The sequence below is a fragment of the Podarcis melisellensis genome, assembly GCF_964234715.1.
Source record: "Podarcis melisellensis genome assembly, chromosome: 3".
NCBI lineage: Eukaryota > Metazoa > Chordata > Lepidosauria > Squamata > Lacertidae > Podarcis > Podarcis melisellensis.
The window spans coordinates 29,402,570-29,422,243 of record NC_138530.1 but is presented as its reverse complement, the minus strand read 5'-3'; the positions used below and the strand labels follow the sequence as shown (position 1 = coordinate 29,422,243).

The 19,674-nt window shown below is 42.5% G+C and overlaps 1 protein-coding gene across 5 annotated transcripts in view; it reads right to left on the bottom strand.

The window, feature by feature from the left end:
- The window catches only part of MARK1 (microtubule affinity regulating kinase 1), a 70,037-nt gene extending 50,604 nt beyond the window's left edge, over positions 1-19,433 (bottom strand). The window contains exons 1-2 of one of the 5 annotated variants that reach the window (XM_081903906.1): positions 18,900-19,378; positions 18,765-18,862 (exon numbers count right to left, since the gene is read on the bottom strand). In XM_081903906.1, coding sequence (XP_081760032.1) covers positions 18,765-18,815 — 51 coding nt within the window. In that variant the 5' untranslated portion in view covers positions 18,816-18,862; positions 18,900-19,378. Of the gene's footprint in view, positions 1-18,764 lie in introns of all 5 variants that reach the window. The other 4 variants (XR_014166240.1, XM_081903908.1, XM_081903910.1 and 1 more) reach the window with 4 other exon arrangements.
- Between the last annotated feature and the right edge of the window lie 241 nt (positions 19,434-19,674).

Below are 19,674 nucleotides of genomic sequence, written 5' to 3'. Positions count from 1 at the left end.
GACCCTGACAGAACCAAAGCCAGCAGGATTCCAAAACTCTGGAGGATTTGCTGACTCAATATAATACAGAATCAAGGCATTGTTTACAGCACAGTGGCATAAGTAGATGGTCCTAGACAATTGTCAGGATACTCATTAGGCTCTGGTTGAATTGGCTTCCCTTGCAAAGAGAAGGATGAAGTCGGCTGAACTGGAAACATGCCATCAGCACTCAACCCAGGCCTGACCCGTAGGTTACCAGCAGTTTTATCTCAACTGCTGTTTTACAGCTGCTCACACCCTGCTCAGCTACATTTGAAGGAAATAATTGCATGGAGAAGTAACCATGATGCCAGTACAGTTTTGCTCAAGCGGTCATCTCATTCAAACACGTTTGCTTGGGTATCGGAGAATCCACACCACAGTGACTCGCTTGCTTCTCCTGGTACCATGAACATACTGGTGACGAAAACACCTTGCTGGGTAGGGCAAAGCTGGTATGCTAGCTTACTGTCAGTCTCCTTACCTTACCATGCCACCCCTCCCTCCTGGTAATCAACATTGATGCACCATCAGGAAAGCTGGCATAGTGGCTCTGCCCTGCCTGGCAGGCAACTTCTGGCTCTTTCATACTCAGCAGCAACAGCAGCCATGAATACTGCTGTCTTGTCACTTTCGCTCCTCTACTTCGGAGGAAGGAAAGAAACTTGGAATGCAATTGTCATGATTCTTTCATATGACTCTGCTGATAGCATGGAAAGTTAACCCTCTCTCATAACACAAAACCAGGGAAGAAGCGAGAGCTTGTGCACCTGCAACCCAATGAATCAGACTGTGATGCCCTCATCTCATTGTCCTCTCCCACAAGCCATTGGAAAATGATACAATGGACCGGCATGACGATTACTATGTAGAAACATATACAATAGGCTTTCCCATCAGAAGACAGGACAATATCTTCTTCCGGATTTTAATGGACTTAAATAATTGATGAACACTTCTACAATAACTGCAACTACTTCAGAACATTTTAGCTTTATGTGGATCATGTTGCATGTTTTATGGTGCAATTAAAATAGGGGAAACCAGAAAAGCACATGTGCGTTTGAACTTGTGCCATGACAAGATAACCTTGCTGCACAATTAAGATTTTTATCACAATACTAAAATCTTGCATTTGAGTTCACATCCTAACTTTGACCCTGGTTTTAATCTGATGCACTTCAGTTTTATCACAATATAAGAGATTTCCATCCTTGTAAACAAATATCAAGAGTGCAACTTGTACAACATGTTGTTTCCATAGGACATTTTTTTAGGATGCAAGTCAAAACAGACCATGCATGCTTGTTCTTCACAATGAAAGGATAAAAAAGCAGCTGAAATTACACTACCTACTGTAATGGAAGGGGGACCTTTTACTTTGTTCCTTCCACAACTGCCAGTCTAGGTAGTTCAACCATGCAAGGGAACCTCAGATGGACTGCCACCATATTCCCTCTACTCCAAATGGAAGTGAGACCAGCAGGTACAAGGCAAACACTTTTGAGGGTTAACAGAGGGAGCATTCAGCTTATTTGGACTTCGCAGTAGCCAATGATAGCTTGCTTTTCTCAATCAAACCCCACCTATACTGCAAGTAGAATGGACTAAATGGTCTATGCATGTAGTCATACCCCATATTGTGTCCCGCTCTATAACGAACTTTCAACTTACGAACGTGGCAAACCCGGAAGTGTTTACTTCCGGGTTCTACGCCTGTGGAGAAGCAATCTACGGGCATCGCGCACATGCAGAAGCACTTGATCACGCCACTCACATACGCAGAAGAGGCGATCTAGTTGCAGACTTTTTGGGGTGCAAACAACTTAAGTCCACAACTAGAGGTACCACTGTAAAGGGAAAATCTCTTTCAGTCCGGCAGAAATGCAAACAAGTCCCAAACAGCCAGTTTTATGAAGTTTATTAAGAATAAAAAGCAAGAGGACAAATGGAAGAGGCAGAATGTGTTTCGGTAAAGAGTTCAAGAAAGTAAAGGGTTTACTTCAAGTCTAACTTATAGCAGCTACTTACAAACAGGCTTTGAGTCATCTCGTGTAGTGGATAAACATCGACAGTCAGCTGGAAGAAGAGGGAAACTGAATAATAGGCAACAGTCAGTTTTCAACCATTGACCCATGTGAGCCTCGATTTATGAGTAGTGCTTAGTTAGGGACAGGGCTTGACACGTTTTGGAAAGTGGAAGATGGGCTATGTGGATTTGTCATCTCTCTGTCACAACTTAACCCATTCTGCAGTTTGTGTATTAAACAGAGGCTTGCCCACTTGCAGATGATGGAGGTCTAGATAGAGACTGGGTGATTTTAAAGTGCCAGGCTGTCACAAGGAAAGGTCTGTGTTAGACCTACAACTGCAGGTGGTCAGCCTAAGAGCAGGGATCTAGTTATTTACTGATCCTTCCTATAATTTTATGCACCATAAAACAAAGAATCTGTTCAACCCGAAGGGTAGAATTTCAATTCAAAACAATGGCACAAGGAAAAAATATGACAACTCAAGCTTACCTGATAAACATAAATCTTTCTAAAAAGGAACAGGAGACTTGAATGTCATAAAGTTAATGATGCAATTCACTCTTAAAAACAAAACCCATTGTTATTCTCTCTCCTAGACAAAAGAGAGGATGGCAATGCATCCTATATCAATGTATAAATATGTACTTCATGCAGCGGGGAGAGGGTGATTATGTTTGCCATCAGAGGGTAGCTGCTTCCTCCTGCTCCAGGAGTCTTCATAAGGAAGCTGCTGACAGAGGAACTGTGTCTTTTCAGTCTATATGCAAAAGGGAGGTGGGATTACTAGTTACTACTTACTGCAATTAGTTCTAGGAGCATTTGTAGCTATAAACGAGCCTTTTGGAAGCTTTGTGCATACTTGATTTTATTTGATATATTTTAAACAAATTGTTAACTATTAAACTTTTAGTGTTGTAGTGATATTATAATTTTAATTATATATTATGGATACTGTATCATTGTTAGCTTTTTTTGTAAATCACTTTTGAGCACAAATCGGGGGAAATGTGGTATAACTACACTAAAAACAATTAGGCATGATCAAGAAAATGCTAGTACTAAATAGGCAGTCTTCACATTTGATCATAGAAATCCTATCCTGAAAGATCCATAGCTTACATTTCACTTAATTAGAAACAGTGGGGGATATTTCTTACCAGTAGGACAGAGTATCCTTCTCCCAAACAAATGTGAAAATAGCTGCTAGTATAACTTAACACTGTCAGTATAAAACATAATTGATTCTATAATACAGCTTTGGCATAATAGTGGAAAGGACCAATATTTACCCCAACCCTCTGTTTGCAAGTACCATGCAATCAACCAGCCCAGAATAGGCCAACCTATTCAATCCAGGCTATAATGTATCACAAAACCACAAAAAAGTAGTGTAGTACAGAAAGGTGTTTGTATGAGTAACTATTTCCAAATGGCTATATCAAGCAAGATAGTCTGCCACAAGTTACAGGGGAAGGTAAAACTATTTGCTTCTGTAATAAGATCTTTATTAAGGAAATCAGACGCTTATTTGTTTTCAGTTTTGTTTTCAGTCAATTCCACTGAATTAACCAAAGTTTACAAAGCAAAAAATAAAACCCGAAGTGTGGTTGGGGGGAATGCTTGTCTAAATGAGTGTGTCTAGAAGGCCAACATTTATGGGGCATCTTGTATTTCAGCAAGGAGGGCATTCCACAGCACTGGTGCCACCAGTGGAAAAAGCCTGACTCCATGGAGATGACCATCAGACCATGGCAAAACTGACTTGGGCTCCATTAGCTGATTATAGTGGCCTTACACAGTTTGTCAAGTAACTGTGGTCTGTAGCCTTACACAGTTTGTCAAGTGGTCTGTAGCTACTTAGGGCTTTGTATGTAAAGTAGCAGAATGTAAGTATGGTGATCAGCTGTATCACTACTATAATCCTACGTACATGTAGGATTGTGTCAAAGTAAATACTTGGGATTCCATGGCCCCCCAGAAGGCCTTTAATGAAACATGCAAATTTCTCCACCAGCATCTGTGCCATAGTACAGCTTTGGTAGGTGACCACAGTGTCTTTAATGCCTGGTAAAAACATTTATGTTTAGGGAAGCCTATCCAAGTTTTCATATCTTTTATTCTGTTAAGCTTCCTGTGGATTATAGATTTAAAAAAAAATGTTTTCGATACTGATTTTTAAAGTGTTTTTGACTGATAATTTCAGAGCTGGTCTTTGACCGTAATATATTATCTTCTCTATCTTACTGATAATTTCATTGTTTGCTCTTTTTGTAAACCACTTTGAGGTATATAAATATTGTGAAATAAATAAGTAAAAATGACTGCTGTTGACACAGCACTAATGACCCAAAATGCTGCATAGGCAGGTACAAGATGGGAAAAGTTATTTTGGCAGTCAAGTGCTTCATCACAGAGTTAACTGATGCTGTAGCAACAACTCAGATTATCATGATGACAATGTCTTTAGAACAGGCATATTTGCGCATGGTTCTCTGCCCAGAAAATACAGCTGTCTACAGTACTTTGTTAGATACATTCCTGTCAATGATAATTAGGGCCAGTCCTACTACCATCAGGAAGAGTCATGAAAATTGCCGGCTATTTATTAGATCATTTTACTACCACAGAGGAGAAACAGCACTTGTGTGGTTTTTTTTCTCAGGTGCCAAATAAACTTGACTTTGGGTACTATGTACCTTGACAGAAAAACTTATTAGGCCAACTCTGATTATACTGGAAACTGTCAAGTAAAAACCAAAACCAAAAAGAAGCTGAAATATGTCTCAGGCTCTCAATAAGCCAGAGCAACGACAGTTCATCTTGGGGAAGCCATTCTGAAAACATATTCAACAGAAACATACATTTTGAAGGGCAAGGGGTTCTACTGTAGTTTTTGATGAATATTTGCTTATTAAATTGTAAAGAGTTGAATTAGAGTAGACTAGTAAAGTTGGCTCTTTGCTCCTTCACTGTCAAATCAAGGACACATTCACTTGCATTAACTCCTCTACCTCTTAGGTACAGAACAGATTTTTAAAACGCTCACTCCATAGGTAACTGCGCATATGCATTAATTAGTTGAGTCTGTTGCACTTAATATACCATCAATAGTATCCAGTAGTCTAGAGCTAAGCTCTTATTAATCTATTCACCAGAAATTGCAATCTATACAGTACAAAACTTTAAATATATAGTAGAAAATATGTAGAAATGATTTTGTAGAAACAACCTTAAAAATATCAATCATGGGGTTCATGTTATGATCTAACTAAAAATGGCCCCAAGATTAACAACAACTTAATGGCACATGGCCTAAGAAAAGAAAAAAGTCTTAGATTCAACAACTGTCTACAAGTAATTGGAGCCAGGGCTATTTTTAATCACTGGCAGACAGACATACAGAGGAAACCAAGAAATAGGTTATCAGCAATATTCTAACTGGTAAATGATACCAATAAGTTAGATAATACAAGCAAACAACTCTGCCAGAAAGATGATGATGATGATGATTATGATAATAATAATAATAATAATAATAATAATAATAATAATAATAATCTGTCAAAGAGTGTGGCAAGTACATAAAGATAGACAGACTAGTTTGGTCAGCTGGGTACCTTTTCAGATTTACCAAATCCCAAGGATACCACTGATTCGTACTGCAAAATAGCAAAAGCCTGTTAGCTCTGGGGGTTTTATTTTCATGTGTTTTATTTCAAGCATTATAAGCTGCCTTTCTAGATATTATACTCCCAAGAAAGCAAACACTATTACAACACAACATCCAATACAATAGGGGGGGAAATAAAACTCCCAAAACTAAAAAAGGTATGGACACAGTACATTAAGTTGTAAAACAGTATAAAACTTGTAGGTGGTCCTGGGTCACGCTACACTTCTTCATAGCCATAAGGTCTAAGAACTTTTTTTTTAATGAAAGATGTGCAGGAAGCAAAAATCCCCACAACTTTACAGGCAAATGAACCTGCCTTTCTTCACACTGGTCATAGTAGTACTGGTTCTGGGATTTCATGGTTGCCTGGCCTATCACAAGCTTGCATCCAAAATCTCTCTGACGTATCCCCTTTAGATCAATAGAAAGTACATAGTCTTCCTCTACAGAAAGGTGCATTTTCATGAGATGGATACTAAATGGGGAAAAACTGGTGCTGCACCAACCACCCATCCTAAGGACCCATCCTTCTTGTCCAAACAAGAAGCTAAAAAGCAGGCAGGAAGTAGCCAGAGTCCTTCTGTTCCCTGCCAGCTGAAAACCTGGGGAGACACAGCAGTCTTTGTTAATCAAGATCCAGCCACACACTTGGATTACACAAGCTTCTTCCCATGAAACAATCAAGTGAAGCTGCTTGTCAAAGGCCTCTACCACTCCCACCATCGCAGGCATCTCTTGCTCGGTTGCCTTAGGATCTTCTTAGATCAATACATTTTCAAAGGGTCTGTTCCTAGCAGATGCCAGAGATCGTTGATGCAATGGCCCATGTGAGGGAAGAAAACGTACCGGTAAGTCAAAGAATCTGCAGAGATCTTAGTGCTAGTTTCTATTACATATTTCCTATGGTGGATACAGCAGGCAGCTCAACTGAGAATAAGAGAAGCAGGGTGTTCATGTTCAGGAGACTTTAAGAGGCAATTTTTCCAGGTCTTTTCTTCTTTCTTTTCCCTCTGGGCCCTTGACATCCACAACCAGCAAGCCCTCCAAGAGACAGTGGATACCACACAACCGGGTGCTAAGTGGATAAGCTTCCTGCATCAGCATATCTCGGAGAACTTCTAGCCCTCTGGATGTTGTTGGATTACAACCGCCATCATGTCTGACCACTAGCTATTCTGGCTAAGGGTTGATGGGAATCAAGAGTCCAACATCATGCGGACTCCCTCCTCCATAGGTGGGTTTCTGTTGCTCTAATTGTGCTAATGTGCTAACTGGTTTTCCCAGTAGTGATGTGTGGAAGTGAGAGCTGGGCCATAAAGAGGGCTGATAGCCGAAGAATTGATGCTTTTGAATTATGGTGCTGGAGGAGACTCTTGAGAGTCCCATGGACTACAAGAAGATCAAACCTCTCCATTCTGAAGGAAATCAGCCCTGAGTGCTCACTGGAAGGACAGATTGTGAAGTTGAGGCTCCAATACTTTGGCCACCTCATGAGAAGAGAAGACTCCCTGGGAAAGACCCTGATGTTGAGAAAGATGGAGGGCACAAGGAGAAGGGGATGACAGACGATGAGATGGTTGGACAGTGTTCTGGAAGCTACCAGCATGAGTTTGACCAAACTGCGGGAGGCAGTGGAAGACAGGAAAGCCCGGCGTGCTCTGGTCCATGGGGTCATGAAGAGTCGGACACGACTAAACGACTGAACAACAACAATTGTGCTAATCTCTGTATCGTTCCACTTTCAGTACATGCGCTGCCAGAGCAAGCACTCTTTTGCTCTACTTGTCTTCCCCGTGTACTTTTTTCAGCTTTATGTCTGAGGGTGGCTGATATGTGGTTTTCCCGGTTTTTGCTGACCAGTTCCTATTAGCAGTTTTGAGCCAACACCAATGCCATGGGTATAGTAGTAGATATCCTTAGCTGCAATCCAGGAGTAAGGGAAGTTTGTAGGTAGGATAGCAACCCTATACTCCAGCCAGAATTCTCTGCAACCTAGTTCACCTCCTCTTTCCAGTCTTTCATAAAGAGACCTCAGTCCAGGACTAGTTAAATTTAAGAAAAAGAAAGCCCAATAAATCATAGCATCTGGGTCAAAACACAGTTTTATAGAAGCTGCAGAACGATAACACTTGAAAGGAGGGAGGAAAGTTATTTGATTCATTAGCAATGTGAACTTGTTTTACAGTCAGCTACTGCTTCTCTACCCACACATCAAAGGAACAGAGAGACTTTTCTTCATAATAAAAAATAAATTCCAAAGCAATAGTTATCATTGTAGGTTTATGAAGATACATACAGAAAATTCTCACACATTCGATTTTCATATAATTATGCCCAGCCAATACAACTCTCCCGTGCCCTTACAAAGCATGTTTGTGAGAATGGCAGGACTGAGAGAAGGGCCTCTCCTGAATCTCAGAACTGAAGCTGGTTTATATGAGGGAATATGGTCTTTCAGATAGCTTGGACCTAAGCCACAGATGAACATGACCAATGTCTGCCTTACAGACTAATTCCAGTTAATAGAGTATCCCTCTGTGGTTCCCGGCCAATCAATAAAATAATAAATAATTGATAATTAATAGTTACAGATAGGTAGCCGTGTTGGTCTGCCATAGTCAAAACAAAAAAAATTCCTTCCAGTAGCACCTTAAAGGCCAACTAAGTTAGTTCTTGTGCATGCACACTGCTCATACCAAGAACTAACTTAGTTGGTCTTTAAGATGCTACTGGAAGGATTTTTTTTTGTTTTGATAATTAATAATTAATAATATATTATTTCTACCCTGGCTTAGTTTCCCCAGCCACTCTGTTTGGCTTTCAACAGAACATTAAAAGCAGAATAAAACTTCCCTAAACAGGGTTGCCTTCAGATGCCAAGTGAAGAAGTGGGAGAAAGTAGCAAACCCAAACTCCCCACTGCGTTGAATATCTGGGAAACACAGCATAGTGCTCTGGTGGCTGTTAACTGAGAAGGACCACTGCCATCTCAGGCCACATGCCAAGTTTCCCAAGTTCCTTCTGCCTTATACAGCGAGTCATCCTTGAGGCAGAAAAAGTCAGATAAGAAGACAGCCTGGTACAGCAACAACCCAGCTTTCTTCTAGTTAAGGTTGTTTGCAACTCCAGCATTCATCAGCATGCAACTTCAAAGTAGTTGTGGTTGTGTACTCATCATGTACCAAAACTAACACAACAAAGCAATTTATTTCCTACTCTCTCACTGAGCCTATTTCTAGGCATATTTTTAAATCCCAATATTCCTAACCAACTCCCTGTGCAGATGATAGCAATATAGCCTGCCTCATACCTACAGAATAGTAGCAATCGTTCAAACATATTCTAATGCACAATGCAAAACCATTTTGTTTCACTCCCAACACTTCAATACTGCTTTGTTCATAAACCATGAAAAAAGCCAATTTTATAAAATGATTTCTTAATTTTCCAGCCTTATCAGAAATGACCTTCAGGTAGTTATTGTGCCTGGAAAGATTGTAAATTCTGAAATTACATTCACCCCTCCTACATATAAACAATAAAAAGACATTGCAGGAGGGCAATACGAAGGAAGCAGTCTTATCTCCCAATGGACAAAAAAATGCTGCTCTGCAGCTATACACTCATGTTACAGCAATCTATGCATTTCATTATCAGAAATATCTCACTACAGAAGGCTCTATCTGCTCTTAATGAAGTAGATTTAACATGAGAAAAGGATACTCAAAATATCCTAGTAATATCTGTTGAATTACAGAAGATATCATCCAGCTTCACAATTCAACCATTACCTGGTACTTCCAACCAGAAAGCATGAAGATAACAAGAGACAACCCTGTTTCACTGCAGATTTCGGGGGGGGGGTGATTTCAGGAATCTCCTGGTTTGGTGCTTGTTCATAAATGTCTTAAAGAGAACGGATTCATGTCTCCCCCATAATGTGCAGATGGAAAAAGTGTGAGATGACATCACATTCATGTTTTCCCTGCCCCTACAAGTGTCAGCCAATTAAGCAGACCTGTAAAACACTAACATGATGTCACTGTCATATTTCTACAAACACAAACACACCCCATACTATACATTGAGAGAAGAGGGATGTCGTTTGGTAGTTCCCATACACCCCCATGGCATGTAGCTCAGGACTGAGAGTTCTTCACAACGTATTTCTGTAAGACAAGCCAGCAGTAATATTCCTACATATTGCAGATAGGAAGCTGATACAAAAATAATAGACTTGCTAAAAGTCATCTAGCAAGATTTCATCTCAAACTGCAGCTAAAAACAAACAGCATACACTAGTTTATTTTATTTAACAAAATGTATAATCAATATTGATACCCCAAGGAATGAAATCAGGAAATCAATATGATTACGCTAAGCATAAGACAAGTATTAAAGTGCTGTCTATCTGTTTTTGTGTGTGTGTGCTGTATAAAGAGTTGCTCTCATGTTGTACCAAGGAAATTCAAGACCCAACAAGAAAAAGCACATTCTGAAATGAATTTTTTCATTTAATGTTCCATTTGAATTTATTCTGAGCTCTTATTTAAAGCTTTTCAGAATTTGAACTCCCCACCCACCAAAGTTTTATAAAAACAAAAGGAGAAATATGAATACATTTGTAGGACCCGTATAGCATACAATATGGGCATCCACGCAGAGCACAGAAACTTCACCACTGAATATAGTAGAGGCTGGATGCCCAGAAATATAGCACAACAGAGAAGAGTTATGTCAGTGCAACACAGAAACCAAGTGCACAAAAACCAAGGGGAGAAGGCCAGCAATTATAGGCTGTGATTGGACTACTGGATTTTGCATTAACTGATTTAAACAAAACCTTCTGCAAGGCCATAAACAAGAGGGAAGTATAAGTTATAGGCAAAGAACCAACAGCACTATTTCTCCTGGTCCCTCCTTTCCATGGGCCACAGAAAATATTGGCTTTACACAAGCATGTATCTTGAGCAGACAGTTCCATTCTTCTTCTCTTCCACCTTGAGCACTTAGGACCATTTCTGCCACAACCTGGAGTCAAAGGAATGCCTATCACTACCTTTGGCTCATTTACTGAGACCAGCTGCCAAAGTTGTCCTCTGGGTATGCTGCTATCTGAGCTGAGGCATGTGGCAATTTGGGATGGATTTTTGGCTATGACACTCCATTTTTGGAACTAGAAGCTTGCCTGGCACCCATGACACTATCTACCCATTGCCAGGCAAAGACCTTTTTATCCTCCTAAGATTTTATATTTTGTTTTATGATGGTGTTCCTTCCCATTTCTTGTATTTTGTTTCTTTCTAAAATTTTGTAAGCCACCATGAAAGCTATTTTTAAAGGCCAGCATGATTTTTTATGATAAATATTTTCCGCAACGCAGAAATTCTTCCATATACCTTTGAGGATATCAGTGTCCAGTATGTCTTGACAGCCTAATTCAGCATCACTCAGATAATGACATGCATATATGTTTAGATAAATGGCACACTCAAGTAAGTAGAGAGCTGAAACCATTAGCAGTTTAAATTGTATGTAATTTGTCGGATAAATACAGGATTGGCAAATACCTTCCCAAACCTCAGTTATGTCAGAAGACAAATTAAAGGAGGAATGCTTACTTCCAGAAGGTATGTTTATTGCATTTTAAAGCATTTTAATTTATTTCCAGCAAAATAGCAGCTAATCTCATGAGGGGGGAAATGAGTTCAAATAAAAATGAGAAACCTCATTACACACTAATATTTTTAACTTAACATATCCCGAAGCCATCCATCACTGTAGAAGTGTTAACAAAAATGCCACAGTATCTCCCATTCTCAAGTGAACTTTTTCACATTCAAAGGATCCAATGTAGTCACACAAAATATGTGTGAGAATGGGCTACAATGATATGGTTAAAGTTCAGTCTTCAAATGAAACCTCCCCCCCCCCATCTCATCTGCAATAGACTATATATGTATTTCTTAATGTTGCTCCAGAAGGGTATGGGAGAATGTGATGCTAACATCCAGTATCAAGAAGAAGGTCTACCAGGCTTGCATGCTGAGTACACCATCTGTGGAAGTGAGTTGTGGACAACTTACAACCGCCAGAAGCGACGCTTCAGTGCCTTCCACATGTGCTGCCTCAGGAAGATTTTGGGCATCACATGGCAGGACAGAGTTTCAAACAAAGGTGTGCTCCCCAAGCCCACATTCCCAGGATGTCTGCACTCCTGTCTCAGCGACATCTATGCTGGCTTGGTCATGGCCACAGAATGAAAGCTGGCAGAATCCCCAAAGATGTGCTTTACAGGGAGCTGGCTTCAGGAACTAAGCCCACTGGCAGACCAACTCTTTGTGTTACAAAGATACCTGCAATCGTGACATGAAGGCTGGCAACGCCAACCCCGCCATGTGGGAATCTCTTGAAGACAATTGTGGTGCCTGGAGACAGCCAGTCAGGTCATGCATCCATAGCAGTGGCCAGAGGAGGAAGGATTGCTGGGAGGAGCACAGAGAGAAGAAAATGCCATGGTGCATCTGCCCCAGCTGCAACTAAACACGTACAGTGGTACCTTGGGTTACATACGCTTCAGGTTACAGACTCCGCTAACACAGAAATAGTGCTTCAGGTTAAGAACTTTGCTTCAGGATGAGAACAGAAATCATGCTCCGGCGGCGCGGCAGCAGCAGGAGGCCCCATTTGCTAAAGTGGTGCTTCAGGTTAAAAACAGTTTCAGGTTAAGTACGGACCTCCGGAATGAATTAAGTACATAACCCGAGGTACCACTGTATCTCCGTGGTCTCTACAGCCACAGCAGGCGTTGTAATCTTCCAATGGTTTGACTTCACCTGCAAAGGCATACTCATCTATTGTCTCCAGAGACAGACAGATGCCAACACCAAATGTTGTATCCATCACAAAGTGACCTCAATACCCAACACAGATGTCCAGTTGTGTAGATTGCCTCACACAACTGAACTCACTGTCAGATATTTCTTCAAATCTGGAGTTCCCTGAATTAAATGAGGAATAAAAGGTAGCACAGAAATTATATGAGATTACTCTTAGCCTTCACTCAAACTCAAAATTTCAAGACAAAAAATCTTACCAGATGAGGTTTCCCAACAATCATAAGCTTTATTCAGATGAGCTTTTATCACAAGTATTTTATTGTGTAAAAACAAGTTATTCACTGCAGAAAAGAGAAGTATTCCTGGCCCCAAGCCAACTAGCAGTTGTTTCAGAGAAATTTAGTCTGGATCAATTCATTTGGCTATCCAGGAAAAAAACATGCTATCACCCATCACCAAGCCACTCTATATCTATTGGCAAACAGCAATTCTACTTTGAACCTGGAATGCTTAAAAACTAGGCCATATGTTCCTCAAGGCAGTGAAAGAAAATATTTAGCAAGAATTGTCTCCCACAACTTCTCTCTTCATATCTGATCCATTCTTTCTTACACAGGAGCAAAGCTAGATATTATTAACTTTATAAGTATAGCCATCTAAACTGTTCCCACGTACATCACGTCTATAGCAGAAAAATTATGAGTTTTTTTAAAGCTACCATGAAATAAAGTTGTTTGTCTCTATACTAGAATATTAAGTTAAACTGAAGATCCAAAGACTTAAGATGCTCTTGCTCTTGCTTAAGTAGCAATATGTCAATGTCCTGGACCACCCCAGCTAAGGAAAGCATGTGTCTGATTGTCAAGTCTTTAGTTACAAAAGAAGCACTTATAGCAACTCCTGCAGCGCTCCAGGTGAACACGCACACACATGCCTCTAGCCCAGGCATAGGCAAACTCAGCCCTCCAGATGTTTTGGGACTACAACTCCCATCATCCCTGACCACTGGTCTTATTAGCTAGGGATGATGGGAGTTGTAGCGCCAAAACATCTGGAGGACCGAGTTTGCCTATGCCTGCTCTAGCCACTAGGTGACTGCCCCCCGCAGCAAAAGCAAGGCCCCCTCTGCCTGGCCTGGTTATACACCTTCTTATGTGTTGCACACCAACAGTCTGAGACTTCCCCTGCACAGAAGTTGTAGCTGTTCTTCCTGCTTCAAGCTCCTCTTGGTTTTAGAAGGCAGAGGGGTTGTAGGAGGCCTATCTGTCATCTGAGCAGCCTCTTTTTCTTCTTCTACCATATCCTGTGTGCCTTCCTGTGTCTTGGACTACCCTGACTCTTCCTCCTCCCCCTGCTCTGGCTCCTGCCTTGCAGGCAGTGTCAAACCCCATAAATCGCTGGTCCCCTCTCCTGAGTCACTCCCCTGGTCCTCTGCCTCTGCCCCACACTCTTCAGAGCCCTGCTAGTCCCTGACAGTTAACCTTGCTTACAGTAAGACTTTAAATCAAAATTTACATGCTATATATAAATTACACGTACTGTCTCCTGGCCATGAAACAATTTAACAAAATATGACGAAGGAGTTTCTAGAGGAGTAATGTTCTATTCCACATTTTGGAGAAATTCAGAAAATTTGGTATAAAACTGTGTATAACAGGTTTGAAAGGAAAAAAGGGCCCACTTCTGCTTTAATACTTCCCTGCCCATTGTTTATGACATTTCTGATCTTTACAGCTGTCTTGGAACAAACTCCTTTCTGCACCAGCTGGGGCAAAGCAACTCCTTTTGTATAGTGATTCCACTGCCCTAATGTAGCACTCTGGAGAATCACAGAATTGGAAGGGACCACAAGGGTCATCTAGTCCAACCCCCTGCAATGTAGGAATTTTTTTTTGCCCAACATGGGCATCGAAGGCATGACCCTAAGAGTAAGTCTCATGCTCTACTGACTGAGCTATCCCACTTAAAACAATTCAGTGGTTTGTTCCACTGGGACACAAACTCAGTACAATGTGACCAGGAATTGTGGCACTGCCTTCCTCCAGCCCTTTCTGAAGCTGCCTTTTTCTGTGTGTGTCTCATGCATGACACATCACAGTGCTTATCCCCCATCATACCTGTACCTCCAATGAGAGAACCCAGAACACATTCAAACCTATTTAGCCCCAACCATGTCATCTGATATAGTTAATTATTTTAATCACTGGCATAAACAGCCACTATTTCTAGTGGTTATTATTCCTTGCCCAAATCTCCAGTTCATTAAACATCTTCAACCACTTTGCCTTGCCAGTACTTGCCACTTTGGTTATCATGGAGCGACAGTTGGGTAAACTAGCACAGTTATCCTGAGTTAATTAGAGAAGAAGAAGAATCAATTAAATCAAGATTGGAAACATCACCAGAGAAGATATTCACCATCAAATGCCACTGTCTGTTCTATAACGTATCAGAATGCCAACCTTTGCCCATAAGGGTGCCCTTGATAATAATCCATACATCTATCTGTCAATGTCTTGGTTGCTCTGAAGCCTGGAAAAAACTTATTTCAAAAAAATCCAGAAGTGTATCTGCTAGGGCTCATTCTAACATTACCAAAACAGTGAGGCAGCTGCTTCCCTGTGGCTCCATCTGTGCTGCACCAGTCATGTCTGTATACAGGAAATTACATGAGATGGATTGCAAAGTGATTGTTCCCTATACCGCTATTGCTTTACCTGGAGGTAGGCAGCACTGCTGCAAGAAACACATTAATAGTTCATCCAATGTGATTTCCTGCCACATAGCTCCAGTAGCTTAAGAGCAGGGCCGGTCTGTGGAAGTAGTTTTATAATAACATCTGTAGAACATTCATTTGACACAAAAGCCAGACCTTAGCTTTAGGTCACTAATCAAATACTACTTCAATGCCTACAAATTGCTACTTCTGGTACTGCTGGCACATATATGTTGTAAGAACTTTTCCCAAATCATATCCTTATTTGTGATCCTCAAATACTATTTTGCTTCCCCAATATTCTTTCCCTAAGGCAACCTAGGATACCAACTACTTTCTCCCTCTTTTCAATATCCTCTCCACAAGGCCTGGTTCTTTATAGTTCCTACAAGATACCATAATGCAGTTAAGTATAACTACTCAAGAAACCCATTTTAAATTGGATATAGGACTCCAAAGAAAGCTCACTTGAAGAAGCCTAAACATCTATGTGCTTTTATTTGCTTTATCAAAACAAACAAACAAAACCTGATGTTACTGTAAAGTACTGTTATGCATGTAAACTATCAGCTCAAACTTTGAAGCAATAAAATTCAATTTCTCAAGTACATTATGTCAAAACATGCTGTGTCAGAGCAAAAAACCTATTCCAATTACAGGCTTGATTGAAAATATTATGTTCAGCCTAAATACAAACAGCACCTCTTTAGAACTTATAGAGATTTTTGCCTCTGGAAGGGGTTGCATTTAAGAGCATTGTGGCTAGAGAAACAATGGTCCTTCATTCTTCCTTGCAGAAGAAACTGCAGTGAGTACAGGCATATGGAAATATTCTCTTCCAGCACACAATTTGGTTTGCTCTTATATATCCCAAAACCCATCAGCAAAAAGATCTAGCACAAACGAAAAGTAATACTCAAAAAGAATGCCAAGTTGAAAGAGACAAAAAGTAAAAATGAAGAGAAAATGTACTTTAGGGACAACTGCTTGGCCTATTCAGTAATTCTACCACCTGCTGACTCACTCTGTGAATATAAAAAAAGGTGGGTGCAGTGGGTAAGACAATCACACTCTTTCTCACTATAGACCTATAATCCGCTCTATATCCAATGTGATAAGGGAATCGCATAAATTGAGTGACTCTATGCCTGCATCTACTGTAAAAATGAATAGCCAGAGTAGCAAAATAATAAAGCAAAACAAATTCAACTCACCCAAGGATTGTCAAGTCACAACCAAGTGATTATGCCTGTTTCCTTAACAGATCCGCCTGCTGTGGGGCAATTTCAGACCCATTTGTTCCAAAAGGCATAATGGGAGGGAGGACAATATTTCCTGGTTGCAACTTGGCAACTACAGCACATTTTTACTCCCTTAAAAATTCATCCAAGGCCTAAGTCCCAATGCATCATTGCAGAGTTTAGAAAAGAATTTTAAAAGATGGGGGTGGGGGAATATCTTCCCAATGAACTTTTCCCTAAAAACAATCCTACACATTATACATTCCAATAAAGTTTCACTTCACGGAAGTGTTAGGCAAAGATATTTTTTTAAAGAAGTGATAAAAAGATCATTAATTAGAGAGCCTCTTAACACTCTTCAAACAAATTGATAGCATTGCTAAACATTCTGGCGCCATTAAAGAAGATATTTCAAAAAGCTCATTTAAGGTCAAATTTTACTAGGGTGAATGTCTCTCCTGCACCAATAACTTTCCCACACTAATTACAAGGGGGAAATAAAGACATATTGTTAGCTCTGTATCCTATAAAAATCTCTCAAACATCTCTTCTATAAGAACTTAATAGGGAGAGAATTATTGGGGTGTGTGATGTATTTACACTATACTAAAATGTACACTTTTTAGCCTACATTTAAAAATGCCATGAATTGATACGATAATCAGATTTATAATATGTTTCAATGCAGTTTCTTTGGACAGCATTTCTTATTATAGCACCATGGAACTCTGAAATTGCACAATCCACAGGAGCCACGATTTTCATAATTTGCCTTTTGTCTCCTTCCTCACGTTGTCACACACTTTCACCTTAAATCCAACTCTCCAAACCAGAGTATGTGAATAGTGCCTAGGACACTGACACAGTGTCCCCAGGAAAGGATAAACACTGCTTGCTTAGAAAAGTGAACATGGTCAACAGTGCCTGCGAAGTCAATGGGCCTGTTCACACTGTATCCCATTTCACATTAACATAGTAAAGTCTGCTTCAATTCAGGCCGTTAGATTACTTCACTACAAATATGTCTTTTCCCTCCCACACACAGTTCACTTCCCATTAATCATGCCTACCAGAAATAGCATGTGCAGACATAAAGCCAGATTTTACAGAGTCTAAACCTTCTGTCTCTCTTTGCTACTAACCATGTGAAATAGGCATTCCAGACATGTTTTCGCTACCCCAAAGCCCCAACATCTTTCATCCTGGGTTATGCTTGTATTTACAAAATAGAGAGCAATTGAAGGCACTTGCATGCACTGAACCCTGGTCATTACAAAGCTTTCCGTTCTCATTTTCCTGTTCTGTACTGTTCCTATAACAACCTTCCCTTGGAAGAGAATCACCCTGCTTTATAATTTCTCTGGTTGATATCTTAAGCCTCCGTCGCCCCACAGGGAGGGAAGTCCACTAGGACAACACCACCAAAAAATAAAATAAAAAAGAAGGATCTAAGGGAGAAAGACCAGAGCTTTCCCCAAGAACAAAAGGAGCAAAGTTCAGAAGAAGCTTTCGTGCACAGACATCACCAGCAGCGGCGAGGGGCAGGCGGAAGTGAAGGCAGATCCTGCCCTTGCCCCGAGTGATGGATTGACAGAGCAGCCTGGCTTTTGGAGGTCACCGGCCGGGCCCAGGGAAGGATGCAAGCCTGGCAATAGGCAGGGCAGGAAGAAGAAGAAGAAGAGAGTATAGTCAGGGAGGGGAGGCCGGCCCTATGGAGAGGGAAGCCATGTGGAAAGTTTACCTGAAAGCACAGATAGAGCTCTGTGTGGAAAAAAGAGACAGGCTGGCTGCAAACTAGGCATGCAAAGAAGACACTTTGCCTGGGCTGGCTTGCATAAAGGAAGGAAGGGGAAAGCAGGAGAAGGAGAAGAAGAAAGCAGCCCCCGGGTGTGGCATGGGGAGGAGAGAGCGCATCCCACTGAGGCGTGGCTGCAGTGCAGGCAAAGGCGCGCAGGGGGCCACCCGGCGGAGGCCTGGCTGGGCAAGGGAGGCGAGAGGAAAGGGGCTGCCCCCAGTCCCGAAAGTGCCCCCAGGAATGCGGGGAAGGAAAGGGAGAGCTCAAGGTGGTCCCTCACCCACGCGAGGCGGGGAAGCCGTGGCCGCCAAGCCCCCTCCCGCTCTCCCTCTCAACCCCCCCCTAAAAAAAAAACCCGGCCGAGGCCAAGGAGGGCGACTCCGGCCTGAGCGAGCCCCGCAGAGTAGAAGGGCTCTCAAGGCACTGGCGGCGGCGGCAGTACTCACGTTCTCGGTGTCCCGCTCGTTGACGGTGGGCAGCGGCGTGCGGGTGGACATCTTGCGCGGGAGAGGCGCTGCTGCAGAGCCGGCCCGGGCCAAGCTGGGAATGGCCGAGCCCGCCGCTGCCGCCGCCCGCCCTGGACTCGCAGGCCTCTGCGGCGCGGCTCCTCGCAGCGAGGCTGAGGCGGCCCGCCTCTAGGCTCCCGGAGCCCTTGCCATGGCTTCTGGGTCGCCCGCCGCCGCCCCCTGGGCCGGGATTACCGCGGCGGCAGCGGCAGCAGCAGCCTGGCCGGCTCCTCCTCCTCCTCCCGCCGCGGCGCGCTCAGGTGAGTGGCCGGCAGCGCTGCGTAGGGGAGCCCGAGCTCTTTCCTCGCCGCATCCGGCGGCGGCGGCTGCTCCTCCTCCTGCTCCCTGTTTTTCTCCTCCTCCTCCTCCTCCCTGAGCTGGGCCCGGCTCGGTCACAGGCCGGAGAAGAGGAGGGGACGCGGCTCGGATTGCGGAGGGGACGGAGCAGCCGGAGCCGGCCGCTTGCAGCGCCGAGGAAACACTAGGGGCGCCTCATCCCGCCTTGCGGAGACGCTCTCGCCTTCATTCATTGACGCCGACGGCACCCAAGTCCACCCCTCCCGCCTTGCCGGGGGTTGTGGTTGCTCCTCCTCCTCACGCATCCAGGGCAGCTTCACACGCTACGAAATTCCTCCGGGGAAAGAGTTTCCGTCTAAGGAAAAGAAAAGAAAAGGATCAGCGCGAGACTCGCGCGTGTGTTGAGGGGCGCCCTCCTCCAGCTCCTCACGGGTGGAAATGGGGACGCTCTTGTGCGCTTGTAAGATCCGTATCTGCACCCCAAGAACCCCTGCCTGCGTCCCTTTCCAGTCGCTCTGTTTTGCCTTTGGCCAGGTGATTTACACGAGTGGTG